Below are 19,007 nucleotides of genomic sequence, written 5' to 3' on the forward strand. Positions count from 1 at the left end.
TCCCCTTGCATTAACCACTTTAGTCAAATCATAAAGTGGAGTTGGGGTAAACATAACTGAACAACTGTAAAATAACCGCCGAGGAAGATACAAAAGAGTTTATTATTTTGAGAAATAAACATCCATTTAAACCGTCTAAGACCGATTAACTTAGTCTTGTTAAATAGCCTAGAAAAATCTCTCTGGCACAAATAATATAAAAATATTTAGTTAAGTAGCAGAAACGAACGGAGATAGTTCATTTATTCCATGGAGCAAGCGGATTTAAATTTTTGTAAATGCAGTCTCAATTTGATTTTGGTGGTCGATTGTGTTTTCTGACATTTTAATCTTTGTTTCTTAGTTTGTAGTTTGTGAATGTTATAAAAGGTAATTTGAAGTTTAACAGTTCCTTAATAACAATAATAATAATAATAATAATAATAATAATAATAATAATAATAATAATAATAATAATAATAATAATAATAATTTAAACATTTTATTATGTCTCAGTATAAATTACATACAATAATAATATTTACAAGATTTACAATAAGGTTTATACAGAATTTTTGAATTTAGAATATAATAATAATATTTTTTTTTTTTTTTTTTTATAAACGACTTATTTGTTTTTGTTTTTACAATGAAAATGATAAGGTTTACTATCACACAGAGTATCTGCACACACACAATGAAAAACATATTATCTTTTCTGTACAGTACGAAAATTTGATATACAAAATGCAGTGTACATTTTATAAATATGAGTATACATGTTTTTTAAACTAGCTAAATATGGATTGGCATCGATGTGCACACAATTCACGATACAATGCAGTAATGCAGCATACACACACAATTCAATAATAACAATAATATTTTTTTTTTTTTTTACATTTCATTATGTCTCAGTATAAGTTACATACAATAATAATATTTACAGTATTTACAATAAGGATTATATAGATATATATATATATATTTTTTTTTATGTCTCAGATGAATTGCATACATAGTTGCTGTAGTAATTATATGTATACAATATTTATAACGCATTACAAGTGTGTATAACAGATACTTGCAAGTTAGTAATTTTCTTCCTCGAAGCTTAGCAGAGCTTATCTGAGGAAGATAATAGATGACAGAGGGTGGTGGTTTCATGGTTGTGTTCCTATAGTGGTCACAAGCCAGGTGTTGATTTTACTGTTTGTTGGTACATGCTTGAAAGACTTCGACTGCTGTTACAGTTTAACTTTTTTTTTTTTTTTTATGTGAAAATAGGGTTGGATTTAGACATGGTGTGTTTGTTGCTTTGTGTTCTTGTAGTGATAGTTTTTGGAGAGGGGGGGGGGTTGTCATAGGTTTTTGTGTGTGTGTGTGTGTGTGTGTGTGTGTGTGTGTGTGTGTGTGTGTGTGTGTGTGTGTGTGTGTGTGTGTGTGTGTGTGTGTGTGTGTGTGTGTGTGTGTGTGTGTGTGTGTGTGTGTGTGGTGGGGGAGAGAGAAACAGGAATTGCTCTAATTTTCATTCTCGCTATAATGTTTATATAGTGCCTGTTTCAGCTCTCTGTATGTTCCTAGGTTTCTGTTGTCGAACGGCAGTTTGTTTATCATGTCAGGTACGTAGAAGTTTCGGGTGGCTTTGCCGTACTGATTGTTGTACTTATATGTTATGTAGTTTGTTGACTGTGGTCTTGTTATTTGATATGTTGTTCTGGTTACTCTATATGTTGGACTGTAGTAGTGTTTTAACATGACTGTGTAGTGGCGTAATTGTTTCACCTTAAATATTTTGTGTTTTGTCCATGCTTCATGCATAAGAGTGGGTTGTTCCCAGAATATCAGTTTTATCATTTTATCTTGCAACCATTGTAGCCTGTTAAGTCTGTAGTCTGCGCAGAATGCGTATGATGTGATTGCATATCTTAAAATGTTTTCACATAATGCTTTATAGATTAGTATTTTTATGTGGGTTGGGGCAATGTCTTTTAATCTGTATAGTTTGCTTGCTATTATCCTAAGCTTGGTATGTAGGTAGTTTGTATGGCTATTCCAACTTTGATCTACATCGAAGTGTAGTCCAAGGTAGCGTGTTGTTTTCACCTGTGTGATGGTTGTGATTTTAGGTTCTGCACTTTGTGTATAGGAGGATGAATGTTTGATAGTGAGATGTTTTGTTTCTATGGGCAGGGTTTGGGGGTTTTTGAATATCATTAGCTTTGTTTTTCCAGGGTTTATATATATGCCGTTTTCGGTTAACCAGTTAGTGATTTGATTGATGTCGTGTTGCATATTTTTGTAAGCGATTTTTGCAGTGTTGTGAATGGATACTATGACAGTGTCGTCTGCATACTGGAAGATTTTACTTTTTAGGGGGAGTTGGCTTATGTCGTGTGTGTATATGTTAAATAGAATGGGAGATAGGACAGCTCCTTGCGGTACTCCACAGGTTACTTGTACCTCTTTGCTGTGTGCTGATCCTATACGTGTGATGTGCTTTCTGTTTTTCGTGTATGCTTTAAACCACTGGAGTAGACGACCTCCAATTCCGATATGGGTAAGTTTCGTTAACAAGGTTTTATGTGTTAGTGTGTCAAATGCTTTTGTTAGGTCAATGAATACCACTAATGTTATTCTGTTTTTATCCAATGCAGCGTTTATTAGATCTGTGAAATCTTCCAGGAGTGTTGCTGTTCCTTTATTTTTTTGAAAGCCATATTGTGTTTTGGGTATGATTTGAAATTTTTCTACGTATGTGGAGAGTTTCTGATGTACAATGCGCTCCATGATTTGGTTGATTACAGGCAGCGTGGCGATAGGTCTGTAATTACTTATTATGTTTCTTTTTCCCTGTTTGTGTATGGGTGTGATTAATGCAGTCTTCAGTGTTTCAGGTATGTGTCCCGTTTCGAAGATTTTATTTAACAGTTTTTGTATAACTGGAAGTAGGTCGGTTGAGTGTTTCTTGATGTCTTTTGGTCTGATTCCGTCTATCCCCGGTCCTTTGTTAGGATTAATTTGTTGAATTGCCAGTGATAGTTCTTCTTTTGTTACTGTGGGGAACCACATCGACTGGGTTGCTCGTGGACCTAGTGGAGAATGTTCGTGTGTGTGAGGAAAGGTTGTTTCTTGTAGCTTTTGGACAGAGTTCACGAAGTGCTGATTAAAGTTGTTTGCCAACTGTTTGAGGGATTTGGGGTCGCAGGCAAAGCTGTGTTTTATTGTTTCTGTGGCAGTGGTTCTGTGTATATTGTCCAGCATTTCATTAATCAGGTGCCAGGTTTCCTTTATGTCGTTCTGTGCTGTTGTTAATTTGTTGCTGTAATAGTTTCTTTTTGCCGTTCGAATCTGGGTTGTTAGGAGATTCCGTTTTCTTTTGTATTCAGTTTTTAAAGCGATATTGTTTGGTGACTTCTTAAGTTGTTTCCAAAGGGCATCTTTTCTTTGTATGTCTGTTAGTATGTTGTCTGTTATCCATGGATTTTGTTTCGTTTGGGGGCGTATTTTTATTTTTGTTAATGCTTTGTTGTATATTTTGTTAAATGCAAGTTTAAGATTATTATATACAGCTTCAGCAGAGTCTAAGGATGCTATCTGCATCCAGTCTGTTTTTCTGATTTCATCGTTCACTATTGCTTCGTTTACAATGCTATGATACTTTTTTGTAGTCTCAGTGATTTTTATGGGTTCTGGTTCAGTGTGTAACTGCAATGCTGTGAAATAATGGTCTGCTAGTTTGCATGTTATGATAGCTGCTGTGTGGCTGTTTGGAGGGGCCCTTATATTTATATGATCAATGCAGGTTGAGGTTGTTGTGTTTCCGACTATCTCTTCTCGTGTATACGACTGTATGGATGGGGTTATGTTATATGCCGATAATAGGTCTAGGTATTGTTCTGTGTTGTTATTTATGTTCCTAATGTTTATATTAATGTCTCCTATTATTATCAAATATTTTGAGGTGCCTACTTTCGTGGCTGAAAGCCATCTGTTTAGTTCTTCTAAGAATTTTGTGGTGCTTAAGTTGGGTGGTCTGTATATTGCGTTTAACATCACGGAGTTTTCTTGTTTGATGTTTTTAATTTCGATGCATATGTTTTCTGCGTTTTCTAATTTATAGTTTATTTCTGTTACTTCTAGTTTATGTTTGGTAAATATGATTATACCACCGCCTCGTTTTGTTTGTCTGCAGTGTTTGTGTTGTTGGAAGTGTGGCATTTGGTAGGAGGATGCCTCTTCGTTTGTCGTAGATACTTCAGTCAGTATTAAAATGTCTATTTCGTCTATATCTTCCTTCAGATAAGCTTGCAGGGTCAGCCAGTATTTTTGAATGCTTCTGATGTTGATGTGGAGAATAGATAGTCCTTTTTTGGGGATTGTCAGTTGTTTCCATTCTGATAATGATTTCAGAATGTGGCAATTATCATGTTCCGGGGTGATTACGTCTGCTTGATGGTGTGCTTCCATGTTGGTTGGGGTGCTGGTCCTTCTTTACGAGTTGTCAATATTCCTTTCAATGTGACAGCCTGTTGAGGTCATCTACGGATTTTATTTCGATTGGTTTTGAGTCTTGTGTCTTTCTAAGGAATATTTTGCTGTCTCTTATCCATATAAACTGGTAATTGTTTTCTGTTTTTACTTTCCTTGCTTGGTAGAATATTTTCTGATAGTGTGGAGTAAGGTATTCAGACAAGTATATTGGGGTGTTGTCGTGGTCTCCTTTCAGATCCTTTACTACTGGAGTTTTAATCTTGCTAGCTTTTATAAGTGTAGTTTTTGTTAGGCTGTTGGTGAGTCGCACTACGACGGGAGAAGGACGATTATTATTTTCTCTTTTCCTTTTTTGTGGTAACCGATGCACTGACTGGATGTCTCTTGGTTCAATGGGGGAGCCGATTTTTTGGCTTAGTTGTATTACAGTGTCTCTTAGAGGTTCCGTAGCTATTTCTGGGAGACCATTTATGAGGAGGTCATTTTTGTGCTGCTGTTGGATTGAGAGCTCGTACTGTTGCTTTAGAGAGTTTAGTTCTTGCCGTAGGTCCGTTGTTTCTTTAATTAAATTATGCTGTCTTTCAGTTAGCTCTTTGACGCAGTTTTTAATTTCTCTAACGGTCTGTAACATATCTTCTATCGAGTTATTATTAAATTTAATAAATGCCTCGTATTGGTTAAATTTTTCTGTAATTTGTGCGGTATGTTTTTTAAATAGTTCTCCAACAAAATCGATTAAACAGTCTTTTAAGTTTTGTAATCTATTTTCGAGTAATGCATTTAAAGATGGCTCACCTGGGTTTCCGTTGTTGATTTCTTTGTTTTTAATTCCCTCTGTTGTTGATAGCTGTTTACTGCCTGCGGTTGTTTTCTGCGTTGGCTGTTTTCCGCCTGCGGTCGAAGGCGAGGTTCCTTTGTTATCTCTGCAATGGGGACACTTCCACTCGTCACGATTCTTGTTTGATTTTCGCTGCCAGGTAGTCTCGGACAATCCTGAACATAAAAAATGCATCTTTCTTTGGCAGTTCCTACATGTTACGTGGTTTTCTTCGCCCGTTAGGTCTTCTTGGCATTTGTAGCACTTCATACTTCTTGTTTGACGATCTTGCTGTATTTTCTAATATGGCGTCCTCCTTTGTTCTCTTCTCGCGTAGTTGACCAACGTATACTTCGAACTTTGAATACTTATATTTTACTTATTACTTAACAGATACTTACAGTTTTTACATCTATATGTTCGTCTTGAAGAACGGCGTTCACTGATGTGCTTTAAATTTTAATTCACAAGAAAATATCTACTTTGCAACTTAAAATTTTTTAATTTAATAATAATAATAATAATAATAATAATAATAATAATAATAATAATAATAATAATAATAATAATAATAATAATAATAATAATAATAATAATAATAATAATAATAATTTTATTATTATTATTATTATTATTATTATTATTATTATTATTATTATTATTATTATTATTATTATTATTATTATTATTATTATTATTATTATTATTATTCACATAATTGATACACAGTCAAAACAAGATACCACATAAATAAAAATTTGACTGGTGATTCAGAACTATTCAGATTCTATCCAAGAAGCTAAGAATAGTCCGTCAGGTAGCGTCGTAAAATATGGACTGTTCCAAGTAATGCTGTTTTTTGTAGGTCATATCGGGTCACTTCTTTGATTTTTAATTGCTGTAAATAGTTGGACAGCTTCTTTGAAGTTGTACCAAGTGCACCGATAACTATTGGAATGATTTTGGTGTGTTTAAGCCAGAGTCGGCCAACTTCGATTGCCAGATCTCGATATTTAGTCATTTTTACCAGTTCTTTGTTGTTGATGTTGTTATCACTGGATAATGCAATATCGATAATCCAAACCTGTCGATGTTCGATAATTGTGATGTCAGGTCTATTGTGTTCCAAATGCCGATCAGTTTGTATTCTAAAGTCCCGGAGAATTTTTGCTGTTTCGTTTTCCAATACAGTCTCTATTTTATGCTGCCACCAGTTATCAGAAGTAGGAAAGCCATATTTTTTGCATACATGCCAATGAACTATTTTGGCCACTTGATCATGGCGGTATTTATAGTCAGTTTGAGCTATTTTGCTGCAGGCACTGATTAGATGTTCTACAGTCTCTTCTCTCTGATCGCATAATCTGCATTTTCTGTTATTATTGATGTTGAAAATTTTTGCTTTCATTGCATTAGTTTGTGATGCCTGTTCTTGAGCTGCTAGAATAAATCCTTCTGTTTCTTTTTTAATGTATCCGAGTTGTAGCCATTGCCATGTCTTGTTCATGTCAATTTTGTCCTCAGTATCTCGAAGAAACTGGCCATACAAAGATTTATTTTTCCAGTGCACATATTAGATATTTTGTTGTTCCTTTTTGTAATCGGATTTGTTTCCTGTTGCTTTTAGAAGGCCCTCTTGTGTAACTGCTTGAAGCATTGGCTCAGTGCTATTGTCGATGTAATTTCTTAAACCAATTTCGTCTTCTTCTTCCACAGTCTGTCTCACTTGCAGCAGACTCCGTCCACCTATTCTCCTCGGTAGGTACAACCGGTCAACATCACTTCGTGGATGTAATGCATGATGCATAGTCATTAGTTTTCTAGTTTTGCGGTCTAGTTTGTCCAGGTCTCTTCTTATGTCCAATCTATTAGGTCAGCTCTGTATCGGATCATTGGTATAGCCCAAGAATTCATTGAATTGTGTTTAATCCATTTAGTTTTGTTTTCAGAATATTTCTAACTCCTTTGATGTATTATTATTATTATTATTATTATTATTATTATTATTATTATTATTATTATTATTATTATTATCAGATAAGTTTAGATATAAGCTTCAAGGATGAATGCAGAGAAATTAGTTCTCATCCAAGATGTATCACATGTAAACCAAAGTATGTAATGTATGTATTATATGTAAACAAATGTATGTAATGTATGTAATAATTGTAACAAAAGTATGCAATATAGAGTGATTATATCCATTGATATTGTACATATAGAGTGTAAAATTGCAAAGAAACATCTGTAATAATCATCATTATGAATATTATAATAATATATGTTGTAAACAGTTATTGTTATTATTATTATTTTAAAAAAAACTTTATGTACGAGAAAGTATTTGTTATGCATAATTGTCTTCATATCCAGGCAAGTCGCCATGAGTATAAGGGCTCAGTAATTTACGACTCACCACTAACAGTATTTTTTGTCTGTAAATTGCTTTTATACTCATGGCGACTTGCCTGGATGCGGATTAAAAACCCGTATTTCCGAGATGACAACAATAGCAACAACAATCGGCTAACTTACCTTCAGTTGAAAAGTCCATATAAAGATTCCTCTTGACATGACCAGAATTCAGCCCAGGTGATTTTCAATCGAAGAGCTTAATGTCCAATAGTTCTTAAATTGGCTATGCAGGAGCTTAAATAAGAATTTAAATTTTACAACATATATTTTATGAAATACTTATCACATTTTATAATATAGTACTGTACTTGTAGTATTAAATATTTAGCCATTCGATTAAAAAAAAATAAATTACTAACCATTTTAAAAAGTATTAATGTCTTCCTATTTAGATTTCTTATATTTCCATAATATAATGTTATAAATATATTAATATCATATTATATCTGTCATTACTGAACATGTTTAGATAATTATGCAGTGCTGAAAAAATCATTACTAGTAATAGTGATATGGGGTTCGGTTTAACAGATTAATCAGATAAGAAGAAAAAGAAAAGAAATTTAATATAAGGTAATCAAACTGGAATCGAGTGGATGGCTTATAAAAACTCAAAATAAGATTTAAGATAAACATTATGAGTCATGAAAAAATAACCGAAACAAAGGTGACCAAAATCACCATCAACACCAAAATAAATTAATTAAAGAGAACAACTGAAGCAAAGCATTCTTTACGTTAATAGACTACGAATAAATTTAGTCTATAGGTATGATTTTCACACAAAAATCATAATCGAGTTCGAGTTAAGGATTAATTTACATTCCAGCATAGTTAAAGTCTTTTTATATGCTTTTTCTATAAAGCTTTTAAATTAATATATATATATATATATATATATATATATATATATACATATTATATATACAGTATATTATTTTCTTGGTCGATTGTGTTTTCTGACATTTTAATCTGTGTTTCTTAGTTTGTAGTTTTGAAATGTTTTCAAGTTTAACAGTTCCTTTATAATAATTATTATTATTATAATTAACACCCTCTGTCCAAAAAGAAACCGAACTTTTCTAAAATAGAAGAAACTAGTGGCGCCACCTGTTGTATCTTTTTGTTGTCGAAAGGGCCATCCTTCATTAGTGTTGTGTCAACTGTTCATGACATTTGTTTTTCATTAGAAGCCGAGTTATAGTGTAAGAGTGACAGTGTGTTTTGACGAACGGTCGGTCGTCACGATATTAATGCCGTACGCGACGAATTCTTGCTATCAATCGCTTCAAAACCTCGAGATAAAACTCACCATTGACCGTTTGGTCAGGCGGAACGAATTCTTTAGGATAATTCCCTTGGAATCGTAGAAATAAATCAGCATTGTCTTTACCTTTGACTTCTCCAAGCGACTTTTTTTCGGATGCCCCCTCTTCTGGTGGTCTCCACTCAGCACTCTGGCACTTTGTTTCGGGTTCATACTGAAAACACCATGTTTGGTCACCAGTAACGATCGTTTCAAGGAAGTTTGAGTCCTTACGAGCGGTTTTAATGAGGTCCTTGTAGTGTTCAATTCGATACATTTTTTGGTAATCGGTCAACTTCTGGGGAAGAAATCGCGAATTCAATTTACAAAAGCCCAAACACTCGGTCACAATGTTGTGCACATTGATTTTGGAATCTCCAATTCATCTTCAATCAATCTCACGGACGATTTCGGGTTTTCTTTGGTGAAATCAGGTGCTTTTTGGATGTTAACTTCCCTCAGACCAGTTTTTCGATGCGGCTTTTCGTCTTCCTCAAGCATCTCGCGACCACTTTGAAATCGATTAAACCACTTGTAAACTTGAATAAAGGATAAGCAATCATCATCGTATGCTTTTTGAAGCATTTGATGCATTTTGGTGAAACATCTACCAAGTTTAACACAAAAGTCAATCGCAGCTCTCCGTTTGAAACTCATTTTCCGACCGTTCGTCAAAACACATTGTCACTCTTGGCACTATAACTCAGCTTCTAATGAAACAAATGTCATAAACAGTGGACACAGTTTATGACATTTTATGACAAGTTTCGTCTATTTTCGAAAAGTTCGGTTTCTTTTTGAACAGAATATATATAATAATTATATATATATATATATATAATTTAAAATATTTAAAATTTAAAACAGTTTTAAATTTTAAATATTCTACTATAAATATTTTAATATTTTTTTATTAAATTTTCGTAGCTGATCGTTAGATTAATTACGGCATTTCTATTTATTGACACATTATATCTGCTAATAAATTATACTCTCTCTTTCTAATAATTATGCAGAATAAAAGCATATAAGATTATTTTCACCGACGACAGAGTTGAAGAAGCTACCAACCTCGAGCACTTCCTTAGTAGAGTCACCAGGATGATGTGACATTTGTTCTTCGATTGTAAAGAACTAAATTCGAATGCCGTCTAAGACACGAGACACAATACATTTGCCACATAGACTTGATTGTGTCGACCATAATTCCAAATTACCCAACCCAATGCATTGTGTTCCTGTAAGACATTATGAGTTCAACCGAGCAAATTGTTACCACTATCTTAAAATATTTTCATCACCCTGTTGCATATGAGAATGTTTCTGTTCCTTTTTTTTAATTCCCCAGTCTTGATTCACGAGCGTTGCTGTAGTTTACTCAACATGTTCTAGATCATCCTTCATCTAAAAATTATATCTGTAGTAGTAATAAATATTTTGGGTAATTTCGAGACAGGTAAAAATCCTACACTGCTACCATCTACATGCGACACGCACAAACTCTCAGATTTTGTAATTATCGCTGCTGCCATTACGTTTTTCCCAATCCTCGTATTTTTTTTCAATCGGTCCAGCAGAAAAAGAAAATAAATATTACGTTCAAGTAGAGTTGATTTTTCATTTTCCTATTGAAAACTGTTTCTCTAAATTAATCAAACGCATGTCGCATATCCCATCGACATATCCAAGAGACGATAATTTTCCAGGCTTAGTAGATTGCTTTCCAATGTGAGTAAACGGTGTTCTCCATCGGAATTAAAGATGATGAGAAAATTTGTTACCCCTAAGGACATTAATTTGTATGCATTTTTTGATGTTTGGTACTAAGTTCGCCGATCGCATAATGCATTTACAGTAGAAGCAATTTAGCTTCAGACGATGAAAAATTGAATATCAAATAATTTATTTGTTCCTTCATCAAGTAGTTGGATGCTAATTTCTCGTCTGATGAGCAAACCAAGACAAACAGTTGAGCATGTTATCCGTCGATTAGAAAGTATGCAAGATTCAAATGAAATCCGGTGTGTACGAGAAAGAGAGAGAGTTAAAATTAATGACTGAGTTTTGGATCAAAGAAAGAGCATATACACTTCTTCTCCTCCAAACAATTAACAAGTTCTAATTAACTACTAGTTTACTAAGCCTGTTATTTTATCAAACATTAAGTCACTTAAGTTTTCCAACTATTTGCAAAATGTCAATTGTTAATATCATATAAATAACTTTACTAAACATCATAAGACCAAACAAACTCATACCAAAACCATGTTGTGATTGCTTTGGGTTAATCCGAGAGAGTTGCGCTCATTTTGTCTGCTAACTTTGTGAGTGCTGTGTACTGTTTGTTAGTACCACCCCGTATGAGTGCAGCAAAACATGTGCGCATCCTTTAGGATCCAAATGCGAAAAGTTACATTAAACATCAATCATAATGCAACATCACTCGCATTTAACTATCGCTCTCATATACACTATGTCACAAAACTTATGTCACTCCTTAACCTTTATTTCTAAAATCTATAATACACAGCTGACACAACAGTTCTGGCCTATTCTTCTCCCTAAACGTAGGCATTTCTTATAGTGAAGTAGGACGTGGTGATATCGCCTTAACAGAAGTTCCAACCTCATTACCAATGGCATAATTTCTGGCCAAACAGGGTTATATGTTTCTGATATCTGCATTTTTAAATCATGTTTCCAAGTATGACGTATATACAGGGCCATCTTAACAAGTTTAAACGCCCTGGGCTAAAAATATTTGGCTCCTTAAGAACCGACTATGTTGAATTTTAATTCAACAATATTTATAATATTGTTGAATTAAAATTCAACATACTCGGTTCTTAAGCGCCCTTAGATCAATGGCGCCCCGGGTTATAGCCCATTTAGCCCAATAGATAAGGAGGCCCCTACGTAGATAGACGTCTATCAAAACATGGATGCAAGTATACGTGAGAGTGTTGAAATAATAGAGATGGATAGAAGATAGTTGATACATCTTGTGTATCATAAATGAACGATAAATAAATTTGATGCAGTGCTCTGCTTTGATTTATCTTAAAATAATCGGTTTGGTTTACGTATTTCGCTGCAGTTTATTAAAACCCGCAACTTCGTTTGTCAGCTCGGGGTTTGAGTCCCTCCAAAGAGTGCTTGTTTACCCATCGCATTTTATTCAGTCGAAACTCGTTCCACTTTATTTAAACGCCCTCATGCGGCAATTCTTGGAAAAGCGTAAACACTTTCCAATTAATTCGTCAAAGAGAAGGAAATGATGGTTAAGCAGAAAATAGCCGAAATCTCAACTATTTCCATTATTTCACGAGAAGATAAGAAAAAAAAAAGAATAAAACGATATTTTGCGATGCGATGCATACCTCCTTCGCTTAGCTTGCAGCAAATAAATCAAGTTCATTACATTTCATCATCTAGTAACGAGCAACACCTTCCACTTAGGCTCAAGATTGGAGGGTTTTCGTGTTATTTCCTCTTCACGCTTCGCATCCCTGAGGTGAATTGCATCATCAGTGTTCCTGCTCATGAGTGCACCTCTAATCCGACGTTGATAACTCGCTCTGTATTCGTCTCGAGGAGATTCAGTAGAGTTTGGAGATGCGCATAACAGTTCATGTCTTGAGGCTAAAAGGTGCAGGAGGAGATGAAGAATGAAAGAATTTGATTTATTTTCGTTATGGCTTGTGTGAAAAACAAATATCATTACAAACATGGATTTCTCTTATATTTCATCTCTTTACACTTTTTTTAATTTTCAGAATTTCAATAGTTAGGTTTCTCCTCTCAGACTTGCATGAATCAAAAATAGCTTATATTTTAACAAAAATTCACATTTAATTAATTAATAATTAATTATTAATTACATTGTATTAATTATTAATTACATTGTATTAATTACATTACAATGTATTACTAATTTTATTAATAGAAAATGAATAATATTATTAATGTATTTATATTTATCTTAATATAATTACAGTAATTGGTTACATTAGATCAATCATAAATTGAGCTCCTCAAGGCAGTTGGAAGAACGACCTTGGAAAACCACTGAATTCGATTCTCGTCGTTATCAGAGAAATGTTTATGTGAGCTATTTCAATTGATGGCGAGTTAGCCAATCTGATACGGCTGTAGCAGGATTTCTGAGAACACACACGCCATTTACAGACAAAAAATATTGTTGATGGTGGTGATGGGCTCTAGATGGAGATATTTGTTGATGGCAGTAGTGTAGTTGGAGATTTAAGTACAGGTGATGGTGAGTTCTGTAGTGGAGTAGAGAGCCTTTGCACGATGAGTCCTTGATTCCTTGGAGATGTCACGTGATAATAATAATAATATAGTCATATTAGGCGTATAAATTCTATGCTATTTCAGAAATAAATATTCACGAATTAAATTACTAAAACTGATATATTTTATGATAAATTAATTTTAAATAACTTGTCAAAAATTATGTTTAAATAATGAATAAATTAATCAAATATTCACACTTATCACTAAGAGTAGTTTCATTCACCAGAATTGTAATTTCAGGATTGGATTAGTTTGCTCTACAACTCCAAATGCATGTGTTATGACGGTTCTACAGTCATGAGAAGAATTGCTACCTTCCATTTTAACGTATAATTATACTTATTTATTTGTTATATATATACTTATTTATTTCTATTATTACACCTCCCTTCCTTCCTATCTCTCTTAATTTAATGTCGAATCTGATCTAAAGATCTAAACAAATCGCAACATTCATTAAAGGCAAAGGGCAGATGACATTAAAATAGTCAGGGAAGAAAAGATATAAAATAAGTGTCAACACAATTGAATTATTTAGGTTATATCCTATCTTAAATTTTAAGACAAAAATACATATTAAATAAAAACAAACACATTACATAAAATCTGTAAATACAGTAATTAGAAGAATACCAAAAGAGACGAAAATCTAATTTAATTTTTTTTTATAAAGTAAGGAATGGTTTTATTTCAATTATACCGTTAATAAGTAATGGACTGCTAAAACGAAACATCAAAACAAGATACACGTAGCAGAAAAGAGAATCTTAAGAACTGTTAATTAAAGGGTGCACAGAATTAAATGAATTAAAAAGAAGAGATTAGAAGAGAGAGAGAGAGAGAGAGAGAGAGAGAAAGACATTTATAATTTAATTGAAAAGATAAGATGACAGAATGCGCACATACACAGACACACACATCTGTGTGTGGGGGGGGGGGTGTAGAAAAAAGAAAGAAAGAAAGAAAACAGAAGACATTAACGAAATTCATTTTTAACATCCCAATTTAGCAGAAAATATAAATGCAAGAAAATGTCCCCTGTAGTATTTTAAATAAACCTCAGTTTTTGGTCACAACAAAACATCAAAGTAACTTAGTAACATGGAACTCGTGTGTCATTTTTTAAGCATAACATTATGAAATCACCTTTTCTGGCTTAAGACATACTTGACCGAGTCACATTTTAGGATGTAACTTGCATAAAATATTCTCTACCACTCTACCCATAGAATTGTCATAAATTTCAATGCTAATACTTAGAATCGATTTCAAACACATAGTCAGTTATACAAATTGTAGGTTGTGTAACGCAGATAGGAGTCGTGATGAAAGGTCAGTTCTGGTGAACGGAATATCCGTAGAAGAGATACAATGCAGAAAAATGATCATCCGTGACCGCACTGCCATCATCTGTTTTGCCAGCCTGGTTAGCCGAATGGTTAGCGTATCAGCTCTCCATCCAAAAGACTGCGGGTTTGAATTCCGCCGTGGGTATGGATGTTTTTAACTGTCTGTGTAATAGTAGTTGTGGTGATGAGCAGTAGATCGCGTTGGTGTAGATGATGCGATTTGCTGCAGTTGGTGGATTGAGTGGTGGAGACGGAGAGTTGTGGAGCAGGTGTCCTCCGTCAGTAAGTCTTTGGAGATATCACGTAATAATAATAATAACGTGACAGAACAAATCTTCTCTTCTATATTTTATTTTCTTACACTTTGTGAGAAGCTGTCGCCTTTCTACTACTACTAGAAGTCTCCGAAAGACAGTGGATGAGCAGTAGATGATGGCACTGCACATTTTTGCATTTGTTGTTTAGGATTACATACAATAAATAAATAAACAAAGGTTATGAAGCCGTAATTAAGTCCATTCATTGCGACTGTTCTTCTGACCGATTTGCCTGTTTTACGGATGAAAAGCCGAGTTTTTCGAGAGGAAAAATTTGTCATCTTCATATGAAACTGGTTACTTCATTTCCATTCAAAAGTATTAATAAAAGTTCTTCGCATCCAGCGAAACTGTTGATTTAGCATTGATTTAGCTTCTGATAAAAGAAAACACTGCAGTAATTGAAGTGGTAAAATACACGCTCTTATGGAGATTGATGTTTTGAATAAATAATGGTCCAGTGGACTTGCCCGTATCTGAGATGCAAGCCTCGGAACTACATTATTCGGACATACACTGTATTCGGAATTTATGTCTACTGTAACACACAACACATTCACGAGAACGATGAGAGATTGATTTTCGATTGGAAAGAAGTGGGTTCAAATCCGGTGTAGGTCACGAGAAGCTCTTCTAATGCCTTTCCAAGTGAAGGCGAGTTAGATGATCTTTGAGTATTCTGTCATTTTTGAACGGTCTGTCATTCTTTATACGCGTTTGCCATCGCTGAGTGAAACGTTGTGCGCCGACCCTGTAAAGGTCTTTACTCCAATTACGGAGTTCTTCACGAACAGCTTCTCCACTTATCGTACGCAAAATGCGTCTTCAGAATGTGAAATAGGCGATAGTAAGCGGTGTCAGAATCTTAGCATGAGAAGAATGGGCAAGATCCAGCCAAATCTTGCAACTGGTGTGAGATCGGGAGTTTTCGTGGAGGAGAAAGACCCTTCATGTTGCTGATATGCCGAAATCAGTATCGATGACAGTACTAAATTCAGCCTATCATAGTTTTCTGAATTGTATGAATTTTCATCAGACTCACATCTTTCGCATTAAGGATTTCAATAATTTGTCTTTCTTCCTCTCTCTCTCTCTTTCCGTTGTCAACAGAATTTAGATAAAATATCGTCTTAAATCATCTTATACATTGTTTTGAAATTCAAATATTTTTAAATGGTACGTCAACTTTTCTCCGTGAGTTCGGTTTAGAAATCATTAAGGTGACAAATAATTATTTTCCGTTCTCTTCATAATGACAACATGATGACTGCGACGAGAATTTCTCAGTACCCAAATGTATTATCCGATCGAGGAAGGACAGTATCTCGACATAATTTTTGAAACTCTTTCTAAGCCCGACAGTGGCCGTGACTATCACTTTGAAGAAGTTAATTTCTTCTTAATTAGAGACCATTTTGCTGAAAAAGAATAATTTTCAAATGGAGAGATTTTTAATAAGTAAGGCGAGTGTTTCTAAAAGGCTTCAGACAAGTTAGAAAATATCAGAAATTGTCAAGATGAAATTGTCCAACGGAATGGCCTGGGAACTTCTATACGAAATATTCAACAATTATCCTGTTTCTTTATGTATGCTTTTCTGTCAACAAGTCGGGCCAGATTATTTATTATTAATGGCAAGATAACAAAGGTCAATAATGTTTACGGGCGTAATTTTAATTCTTGAGGATCCTTCGATACACGCTAGAGGTCTGTATCATTCTTTCGAATGCTTCCGATGGATTGGTTTGATTTACTCCAAAACAATTAAGGGGAGCGTATTATGTCAATAAATTTCTCGAGTGGTGGACCAGCGTGTATAACCAACATAACCAACGTGGTTAAAATTCAATAGGCTTATTATTAAGAAGCACCAAATTCTTCTAGGTCAACAACGGGATTTTATTCAAAGATGTGTTAGGGTGTTAATATCCTCATGCCATCCTCACTATTCCAATCATAATTTACATTTCTTCGAAATAATTTATTTAACTGGATGAACAGCGCAATCCACTTTCTGGAATCGTTTGCAATATTCCATTTTTTTTTTTTTTAGTTGAGCACAACATTTTACTTTTTCACACCCTATTAAGGCAAGAAAGGTCTCCTGCGATAAACAGATTGCAAATTTATTTCGCTTAAATTTTTCGATCTAGTGTCCAGGGTATCTCAAGTATGCCTTTCAGATTAAAGAAGTAGAAGAGATAATGGAAGACTCAACATGCAACGGTCCTAATCGCTTAAACTTGAACAAATGAAAAATTATTGATTCTAAAAAACATTCTATGAGATAACTACTTTGTGAAAGATCTTTATCTTTATTTTTTCCTCCAAGGAAGTGTTGCTTGTCGTAGATTGCATATTCTGCTAGTCCAGACTGTTCAGGCTCGTGATGAAATTTAATGTAATCGAGGTGTTCATCAAGACAAACTGTTGCCGATCTATCATTTTGGCCAAAATATGATGACTTTCACTGGTACGTTATTTGATAGACTCCAGAGTGAGCTAAAAGCAGAAGTTAACCTTTTTATCGCCCTCCCCCCCAAAAAAAAGCAGAAATTTTAATAAGTTCCATACATCCAACAATTTGGTCATTCCTTCAGAAACACCTTTAACATATTTAATATTTAAATATTAAAAGGAATGACATAGCAAAACGACAGACCACTTATTCGGAGACAAGCGATAAGGAAACCCTATAGGCATTTATGACCTTGTTGACATATGATTCGTTGAAGCCATTAGTGAGGAAGGTATACATAATACGATTTATTTCTTGAGACAACAGCGCTTTACTAGAGCACAAATAGTGTGTTCGATGTACAAGAGCTTTATTAGCATAAGACGTTTGCCAAGGACGATGATGTGATAGAGTCTGAATGTACAGTCTGGAGTGGACTGTAGAGTGGAGTGAAGAAGAGGAGGAAGAATGAGGCCTAAGAAGACAATCAAACGATCTCCTTCACTTCTAGAGTAACTAAATGCCATGATGGACCCAGTTAATCTTTAATAGGAAACTTTGACCTTTCCGTGAGAGAACCATGAGCTTTAGAGTATTTTAGGCTGTGCCACTCTGTGTGATGTACAAATAACTCACGCGCTTTCATTGTAAAGTCTTTCAGTTATCTCTACTTGTTCACTATTTTATGCTAAACAGCATCTAAGTTATTCAGGGGCTAGTAATTATTTATTTCGGAACGCTGGACTTATCTTACTATTCATTGTTATATACTATACATTTACATATTAGAGTTGCTTTGCTTGATCATTAAACATAACTATTTAAACGAATATTATCGATATTAATACCGTACATAACTGCTTACTCATAACATCGAACCAACCTCGCATATGAATCAAAGTTACATCGTAACGCTTTAATCAAGTATAGTGACAGGATGGATGAGAGACAATGCAGTATTAAGGGCTATTAGGACTTAATGTCCCTTAATAGTGTTGTTGCAATGGTGATAGACGTAGAAATTAGACTGGACGCGGTTGTCAACGATGCCAACGTGTCCTAATTAACTGACACCGATTATATCAAACTATTCACTCCATTAAGTACATTTTGTAGATGGATGTTTCACTAGAGAATAAAGATCTTCGGTTTCAGAATTCAACTGGTTTATATTATGCTACTGAAAATCAGGATTGCATTAAAAGTTGTGTAAAACCGGAATTCATATTTAAAAATTTCATTAATAACAAACACTTTAGATACTTTGATGGAATTATTGTCTTTATAGGTACTTTTCGTAGCCAAACTGATACCGGCAGAATCGTCTAACACTTTCTAAAACACGAATACATTTATATTTATATATTAAATTATTGAATTTAATTCTAAATGTTTATTAGAATATGTGCTGTGCTCGCTCAAGTATTCAATTTTTCTTGACAAAAGTAATCATCATCATCATCATCATCATCACGAACCATGGGCTCACTGCCCGGTATTGTCCGATGCCTCCTTCACTATCTTCTTCCATCTTTTTGTGTCCACAGTGTCGCAG

At 34.2% G+C, this 19,007-nt stretch overlaps 1 protein-coding gene across 1 annotated transcript in view; it reads right to left on the bottom strand.

Moving 5' to 3' along the window:
• LOC150103943 (locomotion-related protein Hikaru genki-like) overlaps positions 1 to 19,007 on the bottom strand; it is a 228,713-nt gene that overhangs the window by 83,677 nt on the left and 126,029 nt on the right. The window contains exon 2 of the mRNA XM_090396630.1: positions 7,826 to 7,939. Coding sequence (XP_090252756.1) covers positions 7,826 to 7,844 — 19 coding nt within the window. The 5' untranslated portion in view covers positions 7,845 to 7,939. The remainder of the gene's footprint in view (positions 1 to 7,825; positions 7,940 to 19,007) is intronic.

The sequence above is a fragment of the Typopeltis vanoorti genome, chromosome 8, assembly GCF_054136105.1.
Source record: "Typopeltis vanoorti isolate ZY-2024b chromosome 8, IOZ_Tvanoo_1.0, whole genome shotgun sequence".
Lineage (NCBI taxonomy): Eukaryota > Metazoa > Arthropoda > Arachnida > Uropygi > Thelyphonidae > Typopeltis > Typopeltis vanoorti.